A 17994-nucleotide genomic window follows, 5' to 3' on the forward strand; every position below is an offset into this window, starting at 1 on the left:
ATTTAATTTTTTTAAAGTAATCTTGCCACCTAATGTGGGGCTCGAACTCACAATCCCGAGATCAAGAGTTGCATGCTTTATCGACTGAGCCAGCCAGGCACCCCTAAATGTTTTAATATTAAAAGGGTATCATTTAGAAATATATACTAAAATATTTATAGATGAATAATATGAAGTCTGAGGTTTGGTTCAGAATAATCTGGCAGGAAGAGGTGCAGGTAGAGAAATAGAGAAAACAAGGAAACCATGAGTTGATACTTTTTGAAGCTTGGGAAGGGGGGCGGTTATTATACTATTTTCTAGACTTTTAAAGAATGCTAAAAACTAAAAGAGAAATCTTGAAACAACCAGAGGAAAGGGCTAGATTACCTGCAATGGAACAAAAATTAGAATGACAGCATGCTTCTTTTAGCAACAAAGAAAACCAGAAGACAATACTATGGTATTTTCGAAATGCTGGGAAAGAAACTGTTGGTCTAGAATTGAGTCACTAACAGTGTCCCCTGGCTGGCTCAGTTGGTGGAACATGTGACTCTGGATCTCAGGGTTGTGGGTTCAAGTCCTACGTTGGGTGTACAGATTACTCTAAAAAAATATAAAATCTTTTTAAAAAATTGTGTCACTTGTAAAGCTACCTTGCAAGAACGGGGGTAAGAAAATGTCATTACAAACAAACAAAAACCAAGAGAGCATAGCATGAAGATAACTGGCACTAAAGAAACTTCTAAAAAGTGTACTTAGGGATGAAAAAAAACGAAGGAATGGGGAGCATATAACACTGCATGTAAATCTACGCTGCATAAAGTAACAACAGTAATCATAGTATCTAAATTTTGGGTTAGGGGCGCCTGGGTGGCACAGCGGTTAAGCGTCTGCCTTCGGCTCAGGGCGTGATCCCGGCGTTATGGGATCGAGCCCCACATCAGGCTCCTCCACTATGAGCCTGCTTCTTCCTCTCCCACTCCCCCTGCTTGTGTTCCCTCTCTCTCTGGCTGTCTCTATCTCTGTCGAATAAATAAATAAAATCTTTAAAAATAAATAAATAAATTTTGGGTTAAAAAAAGAGAATTAAAATATACACTAACAAAAGTCTGTAAAGTGAAGTGAAAGGGGTGGTAATTAGAATTCATGTTGATGCTGGAGGGAAAGTTAAAATGTTGTTTCACTTTAAACCCTGTAAAGCTCAACATGCGTGATAAAAGTCTATCTTCTGGACAAATACCATATGATTTCATTCATATGAGGAATTTAAGAAAGAAAACAAATGAACATAGGGGAAGGGAAGGAAAAATAAAATAAGATGAAAACAGAGAGGGAGGCAAACCATAAGACTCTTAACTCTAGGAAACAAACTGAGGGCTGCTGGAGGGGAGGTGGGTGTAGGGCTGGGGTAACTGGGTGATGGGCATTAAGGAGGCACTTGATGGAATGAGCACTGGGTGTTGTATACAACTGATGAATCACTAAATTCTACCTCTGAAACTAATAATACACTTTACATTAAACTGAATTTAAATTAAAAATTTTTTTTAAAAAGTCTACTTTCTGGTAACTAGCCTGAAGAAACACTTACACCTATATATAAAGAAATGTATATAAGAATGTTCACGGTAGCATTGTTTGAATAGTAAACAATTTTGGAAATGATTTAAATGACAATCTACCAAGGGTTATAAGACTGCAGCAGATCTGCGTGTACCACCATACCGAGAAGGGAAAAGAGCAAGTTGCAGAAACTGTATATACCTGTATCTATCTATATGATATATATCATAAATTATATATTATATAACATATATGTTTTATGTGTACTGCAAGAGAATACAGGACTACAGCAAACAGACAGGGAGAAGTGGGGAGAGAAGCCAGACTTGGCAGTGAATAGAACTTTACCCTAAAAATAAAAACAAAAACAAAACCTTTATCTTTATCAATAATGTTTCTATTTATTTGCAAACAGACTATATTCATGTATTTCTTCTTGTAAATATAAGTTAATTGTAAAATATTTTACTGTAATAAAAAAGAACACAAAACTCCAAGTTCTTAGGGGACAGGGTGTTTCTCCCTTGAATACCACTGCAGCTAGCAGCTGACAGCACATGATAAATGTTGAGTGATTACAACATTTTTGTTAGCTGTGTTTTTCTCTAACTAGCATGACAATGGATAACTCGTCTTCTTCCTCCTACCTAGCCCCATTTTCTACTTTTATTTATTTAGTCTTCCAAGATTTTATTTTAAGTGATCTCTACACCCAACATGGGGCTCGAACTCAACGACCCCAAATCAAGAGTCACACGTTCCTCCGACTGAGCAAGGCAGGTGCCCCATTTTCTACTTTAATATATAACATTTATAATAGTAAAAATGTACTTTATTTGAAATAACAAAATAGGTCCTTAAGGAATCTCCCCCCCTTTCTGTCTTGCCCCATTGCCTTGTGCACCCAGAGCTCAGGGACAAGGCTCGGACTCACCATTCTGTAACAGCTCCACATCATCCTCATGTATTTGACTCATGCTTAGCTTCTTAGCTGTTAATCCTGAAGATAGGACAGATGCAAAGTCACTCCAGAATTCCTGGCCCTTTTGGCCACCCTTACCCATTCCGTACCAAACAAGGAAGCTTGTAAACCAGTTCTAGCAAGAAATGTTTCTATGAGATGCCTTGTAGTCTATGTGCCAGCGTTCTAGTGGAAGAACAACCCTCAGAGTGGCGGTGACCCAGGAAAATGTTGTTGGCATGTGACAAGTAGGGCACGAACCCAGGATGTCAAACTCCATGGGGTTCCCACACCAAAAGAAAAATGGACAAAGGGCATGAGGCAATTAATTTGCAAAAATAAAATAAGCATTGCCAAGGAACATAGGAAAACAATATTTCACTTCACTTCTGATAAAAAAAAATATTCATCAGAACAACAACTCTTTTTGCCTATCAAATTGGTAATGATTTTTAAAATATTACCCAGAGTTGGCAAATATCTGCAAAATGGAAACTTGCATGCAGAACTGGTAACAATGGAAAACAATTCAAACTTTTTTTTTTAAGATTTATTTTATTTCAGAGAGAGAGAGTGCGCACAGGGGAGAGGGGCAGAGAGAGATAGAAACACACGCAGACTGCGTGCTGAGCATGGAGCCCGACATGGGGCTCGATCTCATGACCCTGAGATCAGACCTGAGCCAAAACCAAGAGTTGGATGCTCAACCGACTCTGCTACCCAGGCACCCTGTGATTCAAACTTTTTAGATGGCAGTTAAAGCAGCAAAATCCTTAAAATTTTGCATACCCTTTGGGCCTAGCAATTCTACTTATGAAGAAATTTATCTTAAAATAATCATGATGGCATGTAGAGATTTAATCACCATGTCCCTGCTTATAAAAACAAAAGATGAGGTGGGCTACTTAAAAACAAAAAACAAAAATGACACAGTCTCAATATTCAAAAATAAGGAAGGATTAAGTAGTTTCATAAATCCACCCATAAATGGAATTAATATTACACAGGGGTGAAAAGCAATGCTGAAGGGCACGTTAATGGCACATATTTGCGACACAGAAAGGGAAAACAACAGTAGACCAAACTTCATGTTTTTAAAATGGCTATGTGTGTGTGAGTGTATGTGTGAGTAGTATATTCTTAGGGGAAAATTCTAGAATGTTAACAGTGGTTAAACCCAAATGCTAGAATTTCTGGCATTATTTATTTTTTTCTTTTTTGCCAATCTGAATTTTTTAGGTTTTCTAACATTCACACATACTGTACTACTATCCTTGTTTAAAACAAAAATATTTTTGAAAATCCATAGGGTTCCTGTGAAAGCAATAGTTTTTCCCCTTCCAAACGAATATGGTTCTCTTCTGCACTCTACAGAGTGCAGACCATGTGGGTGGATCCTCACAGAGTGGGGCAAAGGCACAAAGCCTTCTCTTCCTCCTCTAGCTTTCTAACAGGGACTTCGAGCCTGGTCACAGGACAACCTCTCTAATCAGATCCGAGCTAGGGAAGGAGGTGACCGGCTTCACGGTACCGTGGTTCTGGCTTAGCCCTTGCAGAAGGTCAAGGAGGGCTCCCCTGCTGAAGAGAAGAGGGAGGGGTGGCCAGGAGGAAGCATCTTACCTATGAAGTTGATGGCAGCTGCCCTTAGGAAGGACTGAGGGCTCTTCAGGAAGCCAAAGCTCTGGCACAGTAAGTCCCCCACCAGCTGTGTTTTGCTTGTGCTCACCTGTGAAGCCAAAGAGGGGTGGTACTGACCAGGAGCTAGGGGTGGGGGGCCCTAGAAATACTCCTAACCCTCTCACCCTGTCCACAAGCAGCACTGTTCTGTCTTCAGGCAGCTGAAGGTGCTTGAATGTGTAGCCGCAGACACCCAGACCCCAGGAAGAGGGAAGACTTAGCAGGAAGATCATAGAGAGAATTTTGCTCCTTCATACCAACATGATAAGGGAAGAAACAACTGATTTGGAGTCAGGAGACCCGGGATTGAATCCTGGCCCTGACACCGGCTTCAGTTTTCTCATCTTTAACAGTTGAAATAAAACCTGCCCAACTTCTTTTACATAATTGTAAGGCTCTAATGGGATAACAGATATAGAAGTGCTTGTAAACTGTAAAGTGCTCTACCTATGGAAGGTAAAATAAGCATCAAAATCCATAGTATTAAAATTACTAATGTTGGTTCCTAACCTACTTGCTTAGCCCTTAAATATTTACTTTTCCAGAAGGATTCCTGATCCTGCCCTGTTCTCAACTTTGTAGGAGCCGCAGACCCTTAACACCATGACTACTGACCGAAAGCCCTGATGACTCCTGCCTACATCTTTTCCTACCAGCTGTAACCAGAAAACTTCTGTCCCACTGCTATCTACTACCCTCACATGACCTTCCTCACCTCTGAAAGCAGAGACTGGGATGCTGCTAAGAGAATCAGAGATGAAGAATGAGGGACTGGCAGCCCAAATGTGGATTCTCAGAGTTTGCTCATGATAAAGAATGAGAATCAAGGAATGAAAAGAATGTATCTTCTGTCAGCCTTCCCCTATGTAGCCTCTCAGCCTGCCTCTGAGTCCCTAACCTGAGTACTGTGGCCTGTCTTCTCAGAGACTCTTACTCACCAGGTACCTGCACGTTTCTTCCAATACCTGGATGTGATCGCTGAGGGTGGTATGCCGGAATGTCTGTGTGAGTGATGACCAGCCAATCACATTGGTCCACTCGGTCAGGGCCCCACCGCAGGCCTACATGATGGAGAGAAGGGAATTCCCAAAGCCTCTCTCCTATGGCTGTACAGAGCCAGGCCAGGCAGCTAAGCAGAAGACCACAAAGCTAGCCCCCAAGGGGCATCGTTGTGGGTTCGTAGGTGGGATCAGGTGAAACATGGGACCTTGTTCATGACATGGGACATGAATACCTTCAGGAAGCAGAACCATATCAGGATGAGATCAATGGCACCCAAAAGAGGGTAAAGGGGCTCAGAGCCAGCCTGAAGGATGACACCAAGGAGGTGGATATAAAATGTACAGCCAAGGCTGGGCTCATGAAAAAGGGCCAAAGGCTATGCTCTAGCAGAAAGAGGGATGAATCAGGCTGAGGTTGGCAGCGCAGAGGTCACCAGTACCTTGACTACCTCGGTGTTGTTATCCTGAATGCTAAGCAGCAGTGGGACTAGAAAAGTGTAGATCTCTCTTCGGGTGGAGAGTCCAGGCTTGAATTTGTCAACCTGACGCAACATGTAGCCCAGGGCAGAGGTGGCCGAAATCTTCACCTGGTCCCTCTCCTGCCAGACAGAGCAAAATGGAGCTAAGGCAGCTGTGGCTTCCCTCTGGCCCTGCCTGGCCTGGTTTCCATACTCCCACATCTCACTTCCATGTCCAAAGTACACGGATGGCATTGTGTTACATAATGCAAAGCCATCGTGGTTTGTGTATCTGAGTAATTCTCTTTAGAGCCGCAGAGCTACTAAGTCCCTTTGTTAAGGCACAGAGCTAGGGAAACCAAGACCATAGTTTCAGATCTGCCCTGGACCATATCTACAACTTGTAACTTAATTCTCCCCTAGGGATTTAGCTTTAAAATATATGTATTTTTAAGAATACATACGGTTATCCTAGTTATGCTGTGAATAAAATTGCTTAATCTATATATTGGTTTGTATTAATTAACAATGGTCATAAACAGCTAAACTATACACTTTCAAGAGTATATATTAATTGAACAAACATTAACTGAGTACCTATCATGAGCTAGGCATAGTGCCAAATAACAGAGACATGGTGGGACAAACAGATAGTCCCCGAACTTGTAGGATTTGGGAAGCAGATATTTTAACAAATTGGATGTACACATTATTATTTTTTGCCCAGTGAACAAAATAGCCAGAGAGATGACTCAATGTCAGTACTTTAACTAAAAAGTATCACAGGCAGATCAGCTCAAGATCAATGACTGAGTATTATTACTTCAGTTATCCCTTCTTGCCCCAAATTCCTGAAAGAAATAGTAGAGATATGGTTTTTTTAAATCCATTACGGATCTGAAATAGTAGATGGGATCCCCCCACAAGAACTAGAGTACGCCTGAAAGACAAACAGCAGACAGGAATTAACGTTGAAACCACCGCCTAAAGTTTGGGCAAGAACAGACTGCTGGAGGAGGTGGGTATGTTCTGGGAATGTTCCAAGCTTAACAGCTGGGAATACAGGGAACAGAAGGGGATGCTGGGCAACCGACAGGGTGGTCATTTGGAGTGCTGTAGTTCAGGCATACAATCTCCTTCCACCTTCTCCTTGCACCCTGCCCTCCCAATATCCTCCTTATTAAGTAGCAAGCAGCAGGGGAATATAACACCCCAACAGAGCAGGGAGTGTACTGTCTAGACCAGAGTGAGGATGGTGCCCTGGGTGTCTGGCAATACCCAGGAAGAGCAGGGAGCCCGATAGTCAGAAGACTCGCTATTGGCACATCCAAATGTCCACATATCTCTGGCCGCTTCCCCGTAATTACTGAAGTCGGACTGCAGTAATAGGTATTACTTTCACAGAGGGCCAGTTAAAAGTCAGTAATGTAAAATTTCCAGAACTTACTGCCAAGACTCTTCAAACGTTTAGGAAAACCAGCACCACAAGAGAAAAAAAAAAAAAGAAACCTGCAACGTCCAAGGGCACAATTAATAATATAATAAAAACAAAACTTCAGAGAAAGTATAACTGAATCCTCAGGAAGATTATGTTAAAAAAGTTATTGAGGACATTTTTTAAACTTTGAAATTATAAGTAAATAAGTAGACAAATAAATACAGTCAAAGGTAAGGCAGTGTCCCTATAGAATAATGTAATAGGTAGTCAGATACCACACGATCAACCAGAAGAAAAAAATGAAGAGGACCTGCTTCATAAAAATTTTTTAAAAATGTAATAAAAATTCAATAGGTGGGTTGAATAGCAGAATAACCACAGCTAAAGTAAGAAGGGAATCAGCCCAGAAATTCTTCCAAGGTAGACAAAGAGAGGAGAAATAGAAAATAAAAATTAAGAAACACAGAGAATAAATCTAAAGAAATCCCAAAGAATAGGACAGAAAGAAGAGAGAAAAGAGGATACACCAACAAAATAAAGAAGAATAGTTTATAAATGATTAAACTACTGAGCTTTGCCTAAGTAAGTTCCTATGAGTAGGTGAGTAGTAAAGCAGCACCAGGAACCCAGATCCTATGACCTCTGGGTCAGGGTTCTTTTCATTCTGCCAGGTTTCATTGTATAAATGATGACAATTTACTATTCCTTGATTAGACCATAAATCAACTTTCCATTCTAGCAATATGGAAGAAAAGATAACCTGACAACTTTCCCACTATAAATAACTTTAAATGCTAGATAAAATATACAAAATACTTTTTTAAATGCTGAGATTTAAGAAAATAAGATCCCCAGACGCCAAAGATGAAGAGGTTGCTGACCCTCCAGCTACTGCAGGGACAGGCAGATATCACTGGTCTCAATAACCTAGGGTCACATCTGTTCATACCTGCTGGTCTTCCTAGCCTGCCTTACAAGGCAACCAGAAGCTGAGAAGCAAGCACCATGGACAGACAGACAGCTCCAAGAGAAGCCTTCTACTTAATGCTCGAAGAGCCAGAAAGGCAAATCAAAATGCTCAAAGAGAATAGGGAAATCCCTCATTTCTTTTTTCTTCCCTCTATTCTCCCATATCACAGTTCTAAAACAAGCCCCATGGGAGTCTATAGGAGCCAAAACTCTCAGGGAGGGGAAACTGACTCTCCGTTTGAAGGAGCTTAGGGCCCAAGAGGATGGACAAACCCCCTTTGCTTTATTTCCTCTGCCCTCATGCCACTTGGCCCAGATGTGAGCATAGTCACAGAAGTGCCTGACATTGCAGAGTAACTAAAGCACCAGCCCTTTTTGCGAGACAACTGGAAAAAGGGAACCCCAAAGAACTGTAAAACCAGGGAAGTCACAGAGAGGGAGGAGCTAGGGACAGTGCCCCTATAAAGTTGTTTATGAACTCCTGTGCTCACTCCACGCATAGACCTGACTGTAAACCACATACTAGACTTTGAAAACTGAACTACAGAAGAGACAACGGTTCAGATCCCAGGCTGGCCAGTGGGTGGCACAAACTCAGAAGAGCAAAGGCTATGAATTCAAAACTGACATTGAAATCACAGCCCCCACACACAGAAGGCTAGTCAGAACTTGCAGCCTGAAGTTAAACAGATCAATTGCTGCTAACACAATAATATCAACATTCTCCATAGGACTTAAGTGACACCCAGAGTCATATAACCTAATATTCATAATGTCCATGATACAATCCCAAAATTACTCAGCATGCAAAGGCTGAAAGCAGTTATTATACAAAATGCACAAAAAAGCAACAATGAATACTCTTGAAATAAATACAGAAATAAAAATTTTCAGCAAAGAAACAATATATCAAAAAGAAACTTGAGAACCAAGAAATACGAGACTGGGTACATTCATTGGCAAAACAGATATCGGAGGAAAGTGAACTTGAAGACAGAGCAATAAAAAGTATCTAGTCTGAACAAAAAAAGAAAAAGTGATTGAAAATGAACAAAATCCTGGGACCTATGGGACAATAACAAAAAGCCTAAATATTTGTACCATCAGATTTCTAAAAGGAGAGGGGAAAGTATAGTGCTGAAAAAACTTGAAAGAAATAATGGTTGAAAACTTCTCAAGTTTGGTGAAAGACATAAACAGAGATTTCAAGAAACTCAGAGAACTCAACCAGGCTAAGCCCAAAGTAATCCATGCCAACACCTCCTAATCTATTTAAAGGTAAAGACACATGTGAGGCAAAATAAAGACATTTTTAGACAAAGACTGAGAGTGTTTCCTATTAACAGACCCTTGAGGAAGAAAACACAAAGGAAGAAGAAAAAAAAATGTATCCGGAGGGGAGCAGAGAGCTGTGAGAAGAAAAGGAAGGCAAAGACGTTTGTCCATGTTTATAAATCGAAGTAAGTATTAATTGTACAAAACAATAACAACGATTATGCTGGTAACGATGACATAAAGACCAAATCCAGGGATTTTAAAAGACTGTGGAACTAAAATCCTAGACAATGTTAATCCATAATATGGGAGAGTGTCATTATAGCTAAATCTTTCTTTTTTTAAAAAAAGATTTATTTATTTTAAAGAGAGAGAAAGCATGTGAGTGTGGGGGGTGGAAGAGCAGGGGGAGAGGGAAAGAGAGAGAATCTCAAGCAGACTCCCCACTGAGCATGGAGCCAGATGCAGGGCATAATCCCACAATGCTGAGATCATGACCAGAGCTGAAACCAAGAGCTGGACACTCAATGGATTAAGTCACCCAGACACCCCAGAGTTACAGCATTCTAAGCAGAGCATTCTAAGGTCCTTATATTTTGGGTGGATGATAAAGATATTATCCTTAGCCTTTGTTAAGTATACATGGTGAATTTTAAAACATGTAAAAATGGATAAATCAGGGGGTGCCTGGGCAGCTCAGTCTGTTAAGCATCTAACTTTTGGTTTCAGCTCAGGTCAGGATCTCAGGGTCATGAGATCAAGCCCCGCATCTGGCTCCATGCTCAGAGGGGAGTCTGCCTGAGAGTCTCTCTCTCTCCCTCTGTCCCTCCCCCACCTCAAATAAATAAATAAAATCTTTTTTTTAAAGATTTTATTTATTCATTTGACAGAGATAGAGACAGCCATGAGAGAGGGAACACAAGCAGGGGGAGTGGGAGAGGAAGAAGCAGGCTCCCAGCGGAGAAGCCTGATGTGGGGCTCGATCCCAGAACGCCGGGATCACGCCCTGAGCCGAAGGCAGATGCTTAACTACTGAGCCACCCAGGCGCCCCTCAAATAAATAAATAAAATCTTAAAAAAAAAAAATAGATGAATCAGACATTAACCCTGCCATCATGGAGTGTCCAGGCTCACAAAAGAGATGAGATCAATACAAAACTAATTCAAATCCAAAGTTCTAAAAATTACAGAGTTATAGATGCCAGAATAGGGGCATTGAAAGCATGCATCAAGTTTCTTGGCTCTAAAATTCTATGATCTGTAGGGAGGCTAAGACGTGGAGTGGATTGCTCTGGGCAGTTCAGACTCCTGATCCTTTGGGTCCTTTCGACAAGGTTGCTAGCATTCTGGGGTCCCTGTGTTGTCTAGGAAGAGGGTAGAGTTGTGGGTTGTCTCCCCACTCTTCACTCCAGAACAAATTTCATAGCAGCATGTCATTTTTTTTTCCTTCAGTGGCTCCTGGTGAGAGAATAGGTAGATGAGTGTGCGCTAGGTCTGTCTGTAATAGGGAATGCATCCGGGACGATTTTATGCATGGGTTCAAGTAGCCAAGTCTCCTTTTGGCTGCCCTTCCATGACTTCAGCCTTCCACCAAGTCCCATAGACCCGCCCCAGTACCCTCAGCTCAGTTTCCAGGATTCCTCTTCAGCCCCAGCCCATACTGTTCCCAACTGATCCTAGGGATTTAAACCCATACATCATTGATGAGTGGACGCAGTTGCTTGGAGATGCTGCAAAAGACAACCTTGGTGTCCTCTCCGTTCCCATGACAGATGATGTTCCGTAGGCTTTTTACTGCCTGCACTGTCACTCGCGCTTCATTCTTCAGCAAGTCTCGCAAGAATGGAACCTGGCCCTTCAGAGATTCTGACTGTTTGGAAGAAGCCAGAGATCACTCACCACCTGGGGATCATGCAGCACTCTGGGGACAGGGTTTTGGGGAAACAGATGGTGCCTAAGAGAAACAGACATGGGCAATCCAGGGACTGGATGTGCCTGGGAAGTAGAAGGCTGGTGCTCATGGGGTTTGGGAGGCCTGATGACCAGTCTATGTGAGTCTACAAACGAGATGTTGTGCTGCCCTAGGATGGGAGATTGGGGAACATGCTAAACCCAAGGTAACTAAGAGACCCAAGGGAGGTAAATTAAATGCTTCAGGGACTAACACTTGATTCCCATTTGGTCCTCCCCACTCTTACTTGTCCTGGGTGCAGTGCCAGGTTACTGATTCCACGAAGCCCAACTTCCTTCATAATGAGGTTGGGCTCTTTGACCCACTTGATAAGATTGCCCAAAAAGTCTTGCCCCAGAGTCTGAGCCACTGATCGGTGCCAGAGGAGCTGTGGGTATGAGGAGACTACAGCTATGGATGGAGAAAAGGTTATGAGTACCCAGCACCCACCTCAGCCCTCCCTCAGGTCCCATACTCAGGTAAGGAGTGTGTCCAGTTGAGAGCAGTGGCAGATCTGCACATGGGGTGGAGACTAAGGTAAGGACAGAGGGTATCCTGATAGGAGGACGGAATATAATGCTGGTAAGGTTTGAATTTTGAGTCAGATGCTCGGATCCATGGATCATTCTGGAGGTTGAGATATTGGCCCCCTCCTCAGGATTTCCTGCCTCCTTTAATCAGGCACCTGAGTGCCAGAGAAGGGAACACCATTTTAAATGTCTCAGTCTTATTCTTTCCTCTTTTGGGGGCTAGTTATTTAACATTTCTGTTAAATGCTCCTCAGCCCAGGAAATGAATGGCTCAGGCTGTGGACCTTTTCCCAGGCTTCACCTGTGCATAGAAGGTCCTGGCCAGGATCTTCCGATGATAGTTGGAGCTATAAAGGAGGTTCCTGACGAGGTTGAGGATTCGGTGTAGGATGGCAGGTTCACAGTTCTTCACAATGCCACTGGGGTGGGACAAAGGAAGCCAACAGTTGCTGGGGGGGGGGGGGAGTTGGCAAGGGACTGGAGAGCATGGAACAGGGAAGACGTGAGTGCTGAAGAATCAGGAGACCAGAGGGCTGGGAGGTGGGGAAGGGACAGTTGAAGGCTGGGACTTGGGAAATTGGGGTCAGGAGACTAGAGTGGTGCCAGGGTTACTTGGGAAATAGCCTCACCTCGTCAGGTCCATGATCCCTATGTAGTAAAACTTGGGGCAGGACAGAAGATCCCAGCAGTGATGCTGATTTGCATAGAACACCACTCCATCATAAGCAGCAGCCAAGAATACCAACTTCACTACCTCCAGGGCACAACTGAAAGTCACCACCATTGGGTTTGTGAAAAGAAAGGGACAAAAGGATGGACAACGCATTATGCCCTCACTTGTATCCTGTGTTGGGAAGCCAGGATACAGTTTCCTGCTCTGGTAGCTGTGTTCTGCTTTCCTGGTGACAAAGATTCATGGCTCTATGAAACCCATCTCTGATTGCCCATCCACTCCTTCAACCCTGGCCCTCATCCAACCACAGAGTCTTGTAAAAGAGACTACAGAGAGATCTCAGTGCTGTGGTTTTCCAATTCTGTTCTCTGGGGCACAGAATGGGGTTAGGATATCTCTTCACCTCCACACCCATCTAATCAGAATGTCTCTGCTTATTGGTTTTATTTGTCTTCATTTTACATAAGATTCCATTTGAGTAGAATGTCCTGAGGTTAAAAAAAAAAAAAGTGTGACAATCACACGTTTAGGAGTTCAACCCCCATTTTCAAGATGAGAAAATGGAATCCCAGTCACGACTTGTGCAAGATGGTAGAGCTAGTGACAATGCAATGAGATTCGAATGGCCACAACTGCATGGAGAGAATGACATAGATGTGGGCTTGCCCTGCCACCTACCACCTACTTGAATCTCTTTATGTGCAGTTTTGAACATGGACATGAAGTATTGAGTGGATCAGCTGAAGCATTCATACAAGAAGAGAAATGAGAAGGTTGGAAATATGTGAGACTATTCTAGCACAGGGGTCGTCCATGGCCCTCTGGAACTGGCTAGTCCCAGCCATCCATCATGGGGGGGTTAGGTTTACCTAGTGGGGTCAAAGGGCTTGCTCTTGCTGCCTGGGCCCCCCTCCTTGCTGTAGACCACCATCTTCTGGGGGACATTTTGCTCAATCACCCAGCAGAGATGACATAGTATAGCCAGCAAGAGCCGGGGGTAGAGCTCCTGGACGGCCTCCTGGCACAGGGACCCTGACAGCATCTCACATAGAGCACATGTCACCTGGGAGACAGTGGAGGAAGACATAAGATGGTCCCACGGCCCCATACACTGAGTCCCGCCCTGCCCTCCCCATCAATGCCCAAAGGGCACAGCTCACTCTGACTCAGGCTTGTAAGAAGCACCCAAAGACTGAAAGCCCACCACTCTTCCTTAGGGAAATGAGATTGCACACATGCAATCTGCCTTCTCTTTACTCCTCTGACATCAAAAACAGAATGGGAAGCAACTCTAACTTTTCAGCAGAACATGATTTGGGGACTACTTTGTCTACCCCTGGTAACCAAACTCCTTCTGCCTCCAACCCTCATGCCACCCCCCAGCCCCTGGAAAAAGGAATGCCAGCCCCAGAATCAGGAGACAGAAAAAGCTTCTTAGCTCTAAACATCAGTTTCCTCATCCATAAAATGGGATCAATCCCTGTTCTCTCTACATCACTCAGTTCTTAGATATACAGGTGGGAAAAGGAGGTTAAAATGCAAATCGAAAGTATAGTATTGTTTTTTAAGATTTACTTATTTTTATCTGAGAGAGAGAAAAAAAGCATGAGCAGGAGGAGAAGCAGAGGGACAGTGAGAGAGAGAGAATCTCAAGCAGACTCCCCACAGAGCAGGCAGCCGAATGGGGGGCTGGATCCCACAACCCTAAAACCAGGACCTGAGCTAAAATCAAGAGTCAGATGCTCAACTGACTGAGCCACCCAGGCGCCCCTCAAATGTACAGTATTAGTGATTGCTCTTCTCTAAGATCTGCTCCCACCCTATGGCCCTTGACCTTCAGCTCTGCCCCCAAGTCCCAGAACAGTAAGTCCTAGTCTCCCCCCTCCCTCATGCTGACCGCCACAGGCTGGAAGGCCATCTCCTTAGTTTCCTCTCTGGAGTGGAGTTTTTCCAGGATGCCTATGAGCAGCTGCAGGACGCTGATTGTGGTCTCTCGCTTGGTGCCAAATGCCTTCCACAGCGCCAGGTTGGTTCTGCAGGACCCAGGAACAGCTATGTCATGGGCCCTGGTAACCAAGGTCCTAGGACGAATCTGGTCTCAGGCCCATGAAGGGCCAGTTCTTGGGGTCTAGACTTGGCCAGAGAACACAGAGATGATTTTGGTGTCAAAGGGAAAGCACCCTTGCATGGTGATTTTTTTGTTGGTCTCAGGCTGAGGGAGGAGAGGGTTTATTGGGCTGGAGAATATGTTCCCAGGCCATGGGACAGGTACCTATCCCAAGGCAGGGGCTTGTTGAGAAGCAAGGGCACGACGTGATGGGTGTTGTTGCCAGCCAACAAGCACATGGCCCGCAGGGTCTCCTCCTTCGTGTTGGGCTCCAGCTGTGAGTTGAGCCGTTCCAGAATCCCCTCCACAATTTCCTCAATCTACAGGGAAGAGCCACAAGAGTCTCAGGGATTGTTTCCTTGCCTCCCCTCCTCCTCCCTAGCTATCAACTCCCAGACTCAAGGGGCTACTTGCAATCCTGACAGTGACTCTCTTCTTAAGGCAGAGTTCTAGGTGCCAGAGGCCAGGTCAGCAGGAGTCTCAAAAACAACTCCAGAAGCTCACTGACGCCTACTAAAACAAAAGGCCTGCCCACAGCCCAAAGTTCAGAGAGTCGCTCCGAGGTTACTCGGGAGACACAAGAGACTCCAGAAAAGAAGGCAAAAACCCTAGAGACACTTCAGGGCTCCCTCACCCCACTGAGATCAACTTTCAACCCGTGAAACTGCAGGGACAGTTGGCATGGGATGTGGGGTACCACAGGACTCTCATTTGGCCCTCAGATTCCTGATATATGGGTCTCTGGGAAGTCCATTTTATTCTAATACCTCCAGGACACACCTCCATTTCTGGTACGTAGACCAGGCAAGTCATATAAATGAGTGAAGGCAACAGGTGTCGGGGGATTCAGAGAGAGGAAAGTCTGGAGAGCCCGAGCCACATATAAAAGGGACAGTGGCCACCCAAAGAGTTGCCCTATGTGGCCTCATTTAAAAAATTTTTTCAGTGGAGTGGGAAATGTGAACTTTTATATGTTATCCTGAAAGAAAATTTACTCATAGGTCAGTCATTTCATGAGCTTGCTGGTTTGCAACCCATAGCCTTACCCTTCACAGAAATCTAAGCCCCCTAACGCCCCTGGCAACCAGGATAAGCCCCCCCACCCACAATACTTCCTTGTGCTCTGGCTACTAGGCCCAGAAGCTGCTTATACTCCTGCATGTGGTTGTCATTAACTGAGGAACCAGCCCCCCAGATACAAGCCACTGTAGTTCTGAGCTCAGGATTACAGATGTCAGAGCTCAGTGGGACTGACCACAGAGAAAATCTAGCCCAAGCCTACATTTTAGAAGTGAATGAATTAAGGTCTCTAGAGGAGAGGGACTTCACAAGACTCTTAAATATGGTTAGGAATAGAGCCAGGAGAGAACCCAGGCTCCAGGTGTGCAGGGCAGAGCTCCCACCACAGCACCACACTACCTTTATCATGTCTCGGCCCCGCTCTTTCATGACAGCACTCATCAGCTGGGCTGCTGCCAGAGACACCTTGGCCCTGCTGTCAGTCAGGCCCTCCATGGCTGTCAGCACCAGGGTGGTGAGCTGCATCTGGGTGAAGTACTCTGCAAATGCCTGCAACAGGGTGGCGTCAGGCTGCCTGCACCTGGGGCCTTCTGCTTGAGATAGCCTGTACCATCCTTCCTGGGTAGGGTGGGTGGAGAGAGCCTCTCTCGGGAACATGATCTGCTTTTGTCCTAGGCCTGTGCTGTTTGCCTAACTCCTAGAAGACCCTTTCACTGGGAACAGAGACTTTGGGGATGGGAGGGAGAAAACACTGACCTCAGATGCACTGAGGGGCTCACAGGTCAGAGGCTGCAGAGACAAAGTGCTGGGAGAGAAGGACTGAGACCAAGATCCTTAGTGACATATCTTTGAGGCATGGGCTAAATCTACAGATTGCTCACAAAGCATCATTAGCATGAAGCAAATGCTTCCAGGGGGATAGCTAAGAAAGCAGAATTAGGACCCATGATGCTTAAGGGGAAGCACGTGGTAGCATGTGGAAAAAGTTCCCTAAGGAAAAAGTTCACATGCAGTACTGGAATGGAAAGGAAGATGGGATAAAGGAGTCCCACCCTAGGAGTCTCTAATATGATGTGGGTGAGAGGCCTAGGTTCTTCCCGCTTTGTTGCTGGCTCCGCCCTCTCACCTTGGCAATCTCAAAGGTGTTGTTATAGAACACGTTGGCGCTATAGACTTCACTCTCGCCCTCTTCTTCCCATAAGCCCTGTTTTTTCCTATTCATCTCTGAAACAAAGACACCCGAACCCACCCCTCAGACACTCAGAAGGTGTCTTAGGTTGCCCTCTTTCCCCCCTGCCCAACCCAAACCACCCACTGAACTAAGTCAGCTTGGGGTAATGTATATCCCGTGGGGAAGGGAGTAGAGAAATGGGCAGTAAGATAAGGAATGGTGAGAGCTAATGTCAAAGGAACCCCTGTGTTGCCTTCCTCAGAGCAGCGACAGAGTGGGGTCAGAGGACAGAGCTCAGCCAGAGGAGGAGAAACGAATTCAGAACTCTTTTCTGAGTAGCTATTTTGTCCCAGGAGGGTATATGTAGAGGTCAAGGGGCAGGCTCCTCATTGGAAGTAAGATGCTCAGGTAACTTAGCTCTCACACTTCCAGTACAGTGTGTGGGGGAATGACCAAACCTAGGTGGGGGGCCGGAGCAGAAGTGAAAAGAGGAGATTCTCCCTACGCTTTTGCAGCAGGAGGATACAGTAGAGGTTGTAGACAGCTTGTGCAGACAGGAAGCAGATGTTGTCCACTGGGTCCTGGCAGCGCATGGCCAGCAGCCTTACCAAACGCCCCAACCGAGTGAACTCAATGTCCATCTGGGGAGGAGAGCTGGAAGTCACAGGTTACCCCAGCCACTCTCTTAGGCTGAGTCAAAGCAAGAAGAGAGGAGGAGGGGATGCATGAGAGATATGAGAGGTGAGACTAGGTGAGGCTAATGGTAATAGAATTAGACAGGTGTGTTGTAGCTATTAAAAACTGGGGGGGGGGGGCGCCTGGGTGGCACAGCGGCGCAGCAGTTAAGCGTCTGCCTTCGGCTCAGGGCGTGATCCCGGCGTTACGGGATCGAGCCCCACGTCAGGCTCCTCTACCACGAGCCTGCTTCTTCCTCTCCCACTCCCCCTGCTTGTGTTCCCTCTCTCGCTGGCTGTCTCTATCTCTGTCGAAAATATAAATAAAATCTTTAAAAAAAAAAAAACTTGGGGGATCATAGTTTTGGAATGACCTTATACTGTCCCTCTTCTTTGCCTCTTGATACTGCACTCATTCTTCAAGCCTAGCTCAAATGTCTTCTCCTCTATGAAGCTTTCCATTCACTTGTACTTCATTTGTGTTTCGATCTTTTATTCCTACTATATTTGGGTTTTACGTTCATTATCACTTTCTATTTAAGTC

The 17994-nt window shown here is 44.7% G+C and overlaps 1 protein-coding gene across 1 annotated transcript in view; it reads right to left on the reverse strand.

The window, feature by feature from the left end:
* Positions 1-17994, reverse strand: part of LOC113258025 (uncharacterized) — a 111567-nt gene that overhangs the window by 4771 nt on the left and 88802 nt on the right. The window contains exons 26-29 of the mRNA XM_048216874.2: positions 5625-5783; positions 5122-5244; positions 4127-4232; positions 2480-2545 (exon numbers count right to left, since the gene is read on the reverse strand). Of these exons, the coding sequence (XP_048072831.1) occupies positions 2480-2545; positions 4127-4232; positions 5122-5244; positions 5625-5783 (454 nt within the window). The remainder of the gene's footprint in view (positions 1-2479; positions 2546-4126; positions 4233-5121; positions 5245-5624; positions 5784-17994) is intronic.

This window comes from Ursus arctos, unplaced genomic scaffold, assembly GCF_023065955.2.
Source record: "Ursus arctos isolate Adak ecotype North America unplaced genomic scaffold, UrsArc2.0 scaffold_26, whole genome shotgun sequence".
NCBI lineage: Eukaryota > Metazoa > Chordata > Mammalia > Carnivora > Ursidae > Ursus > Ursus arctos.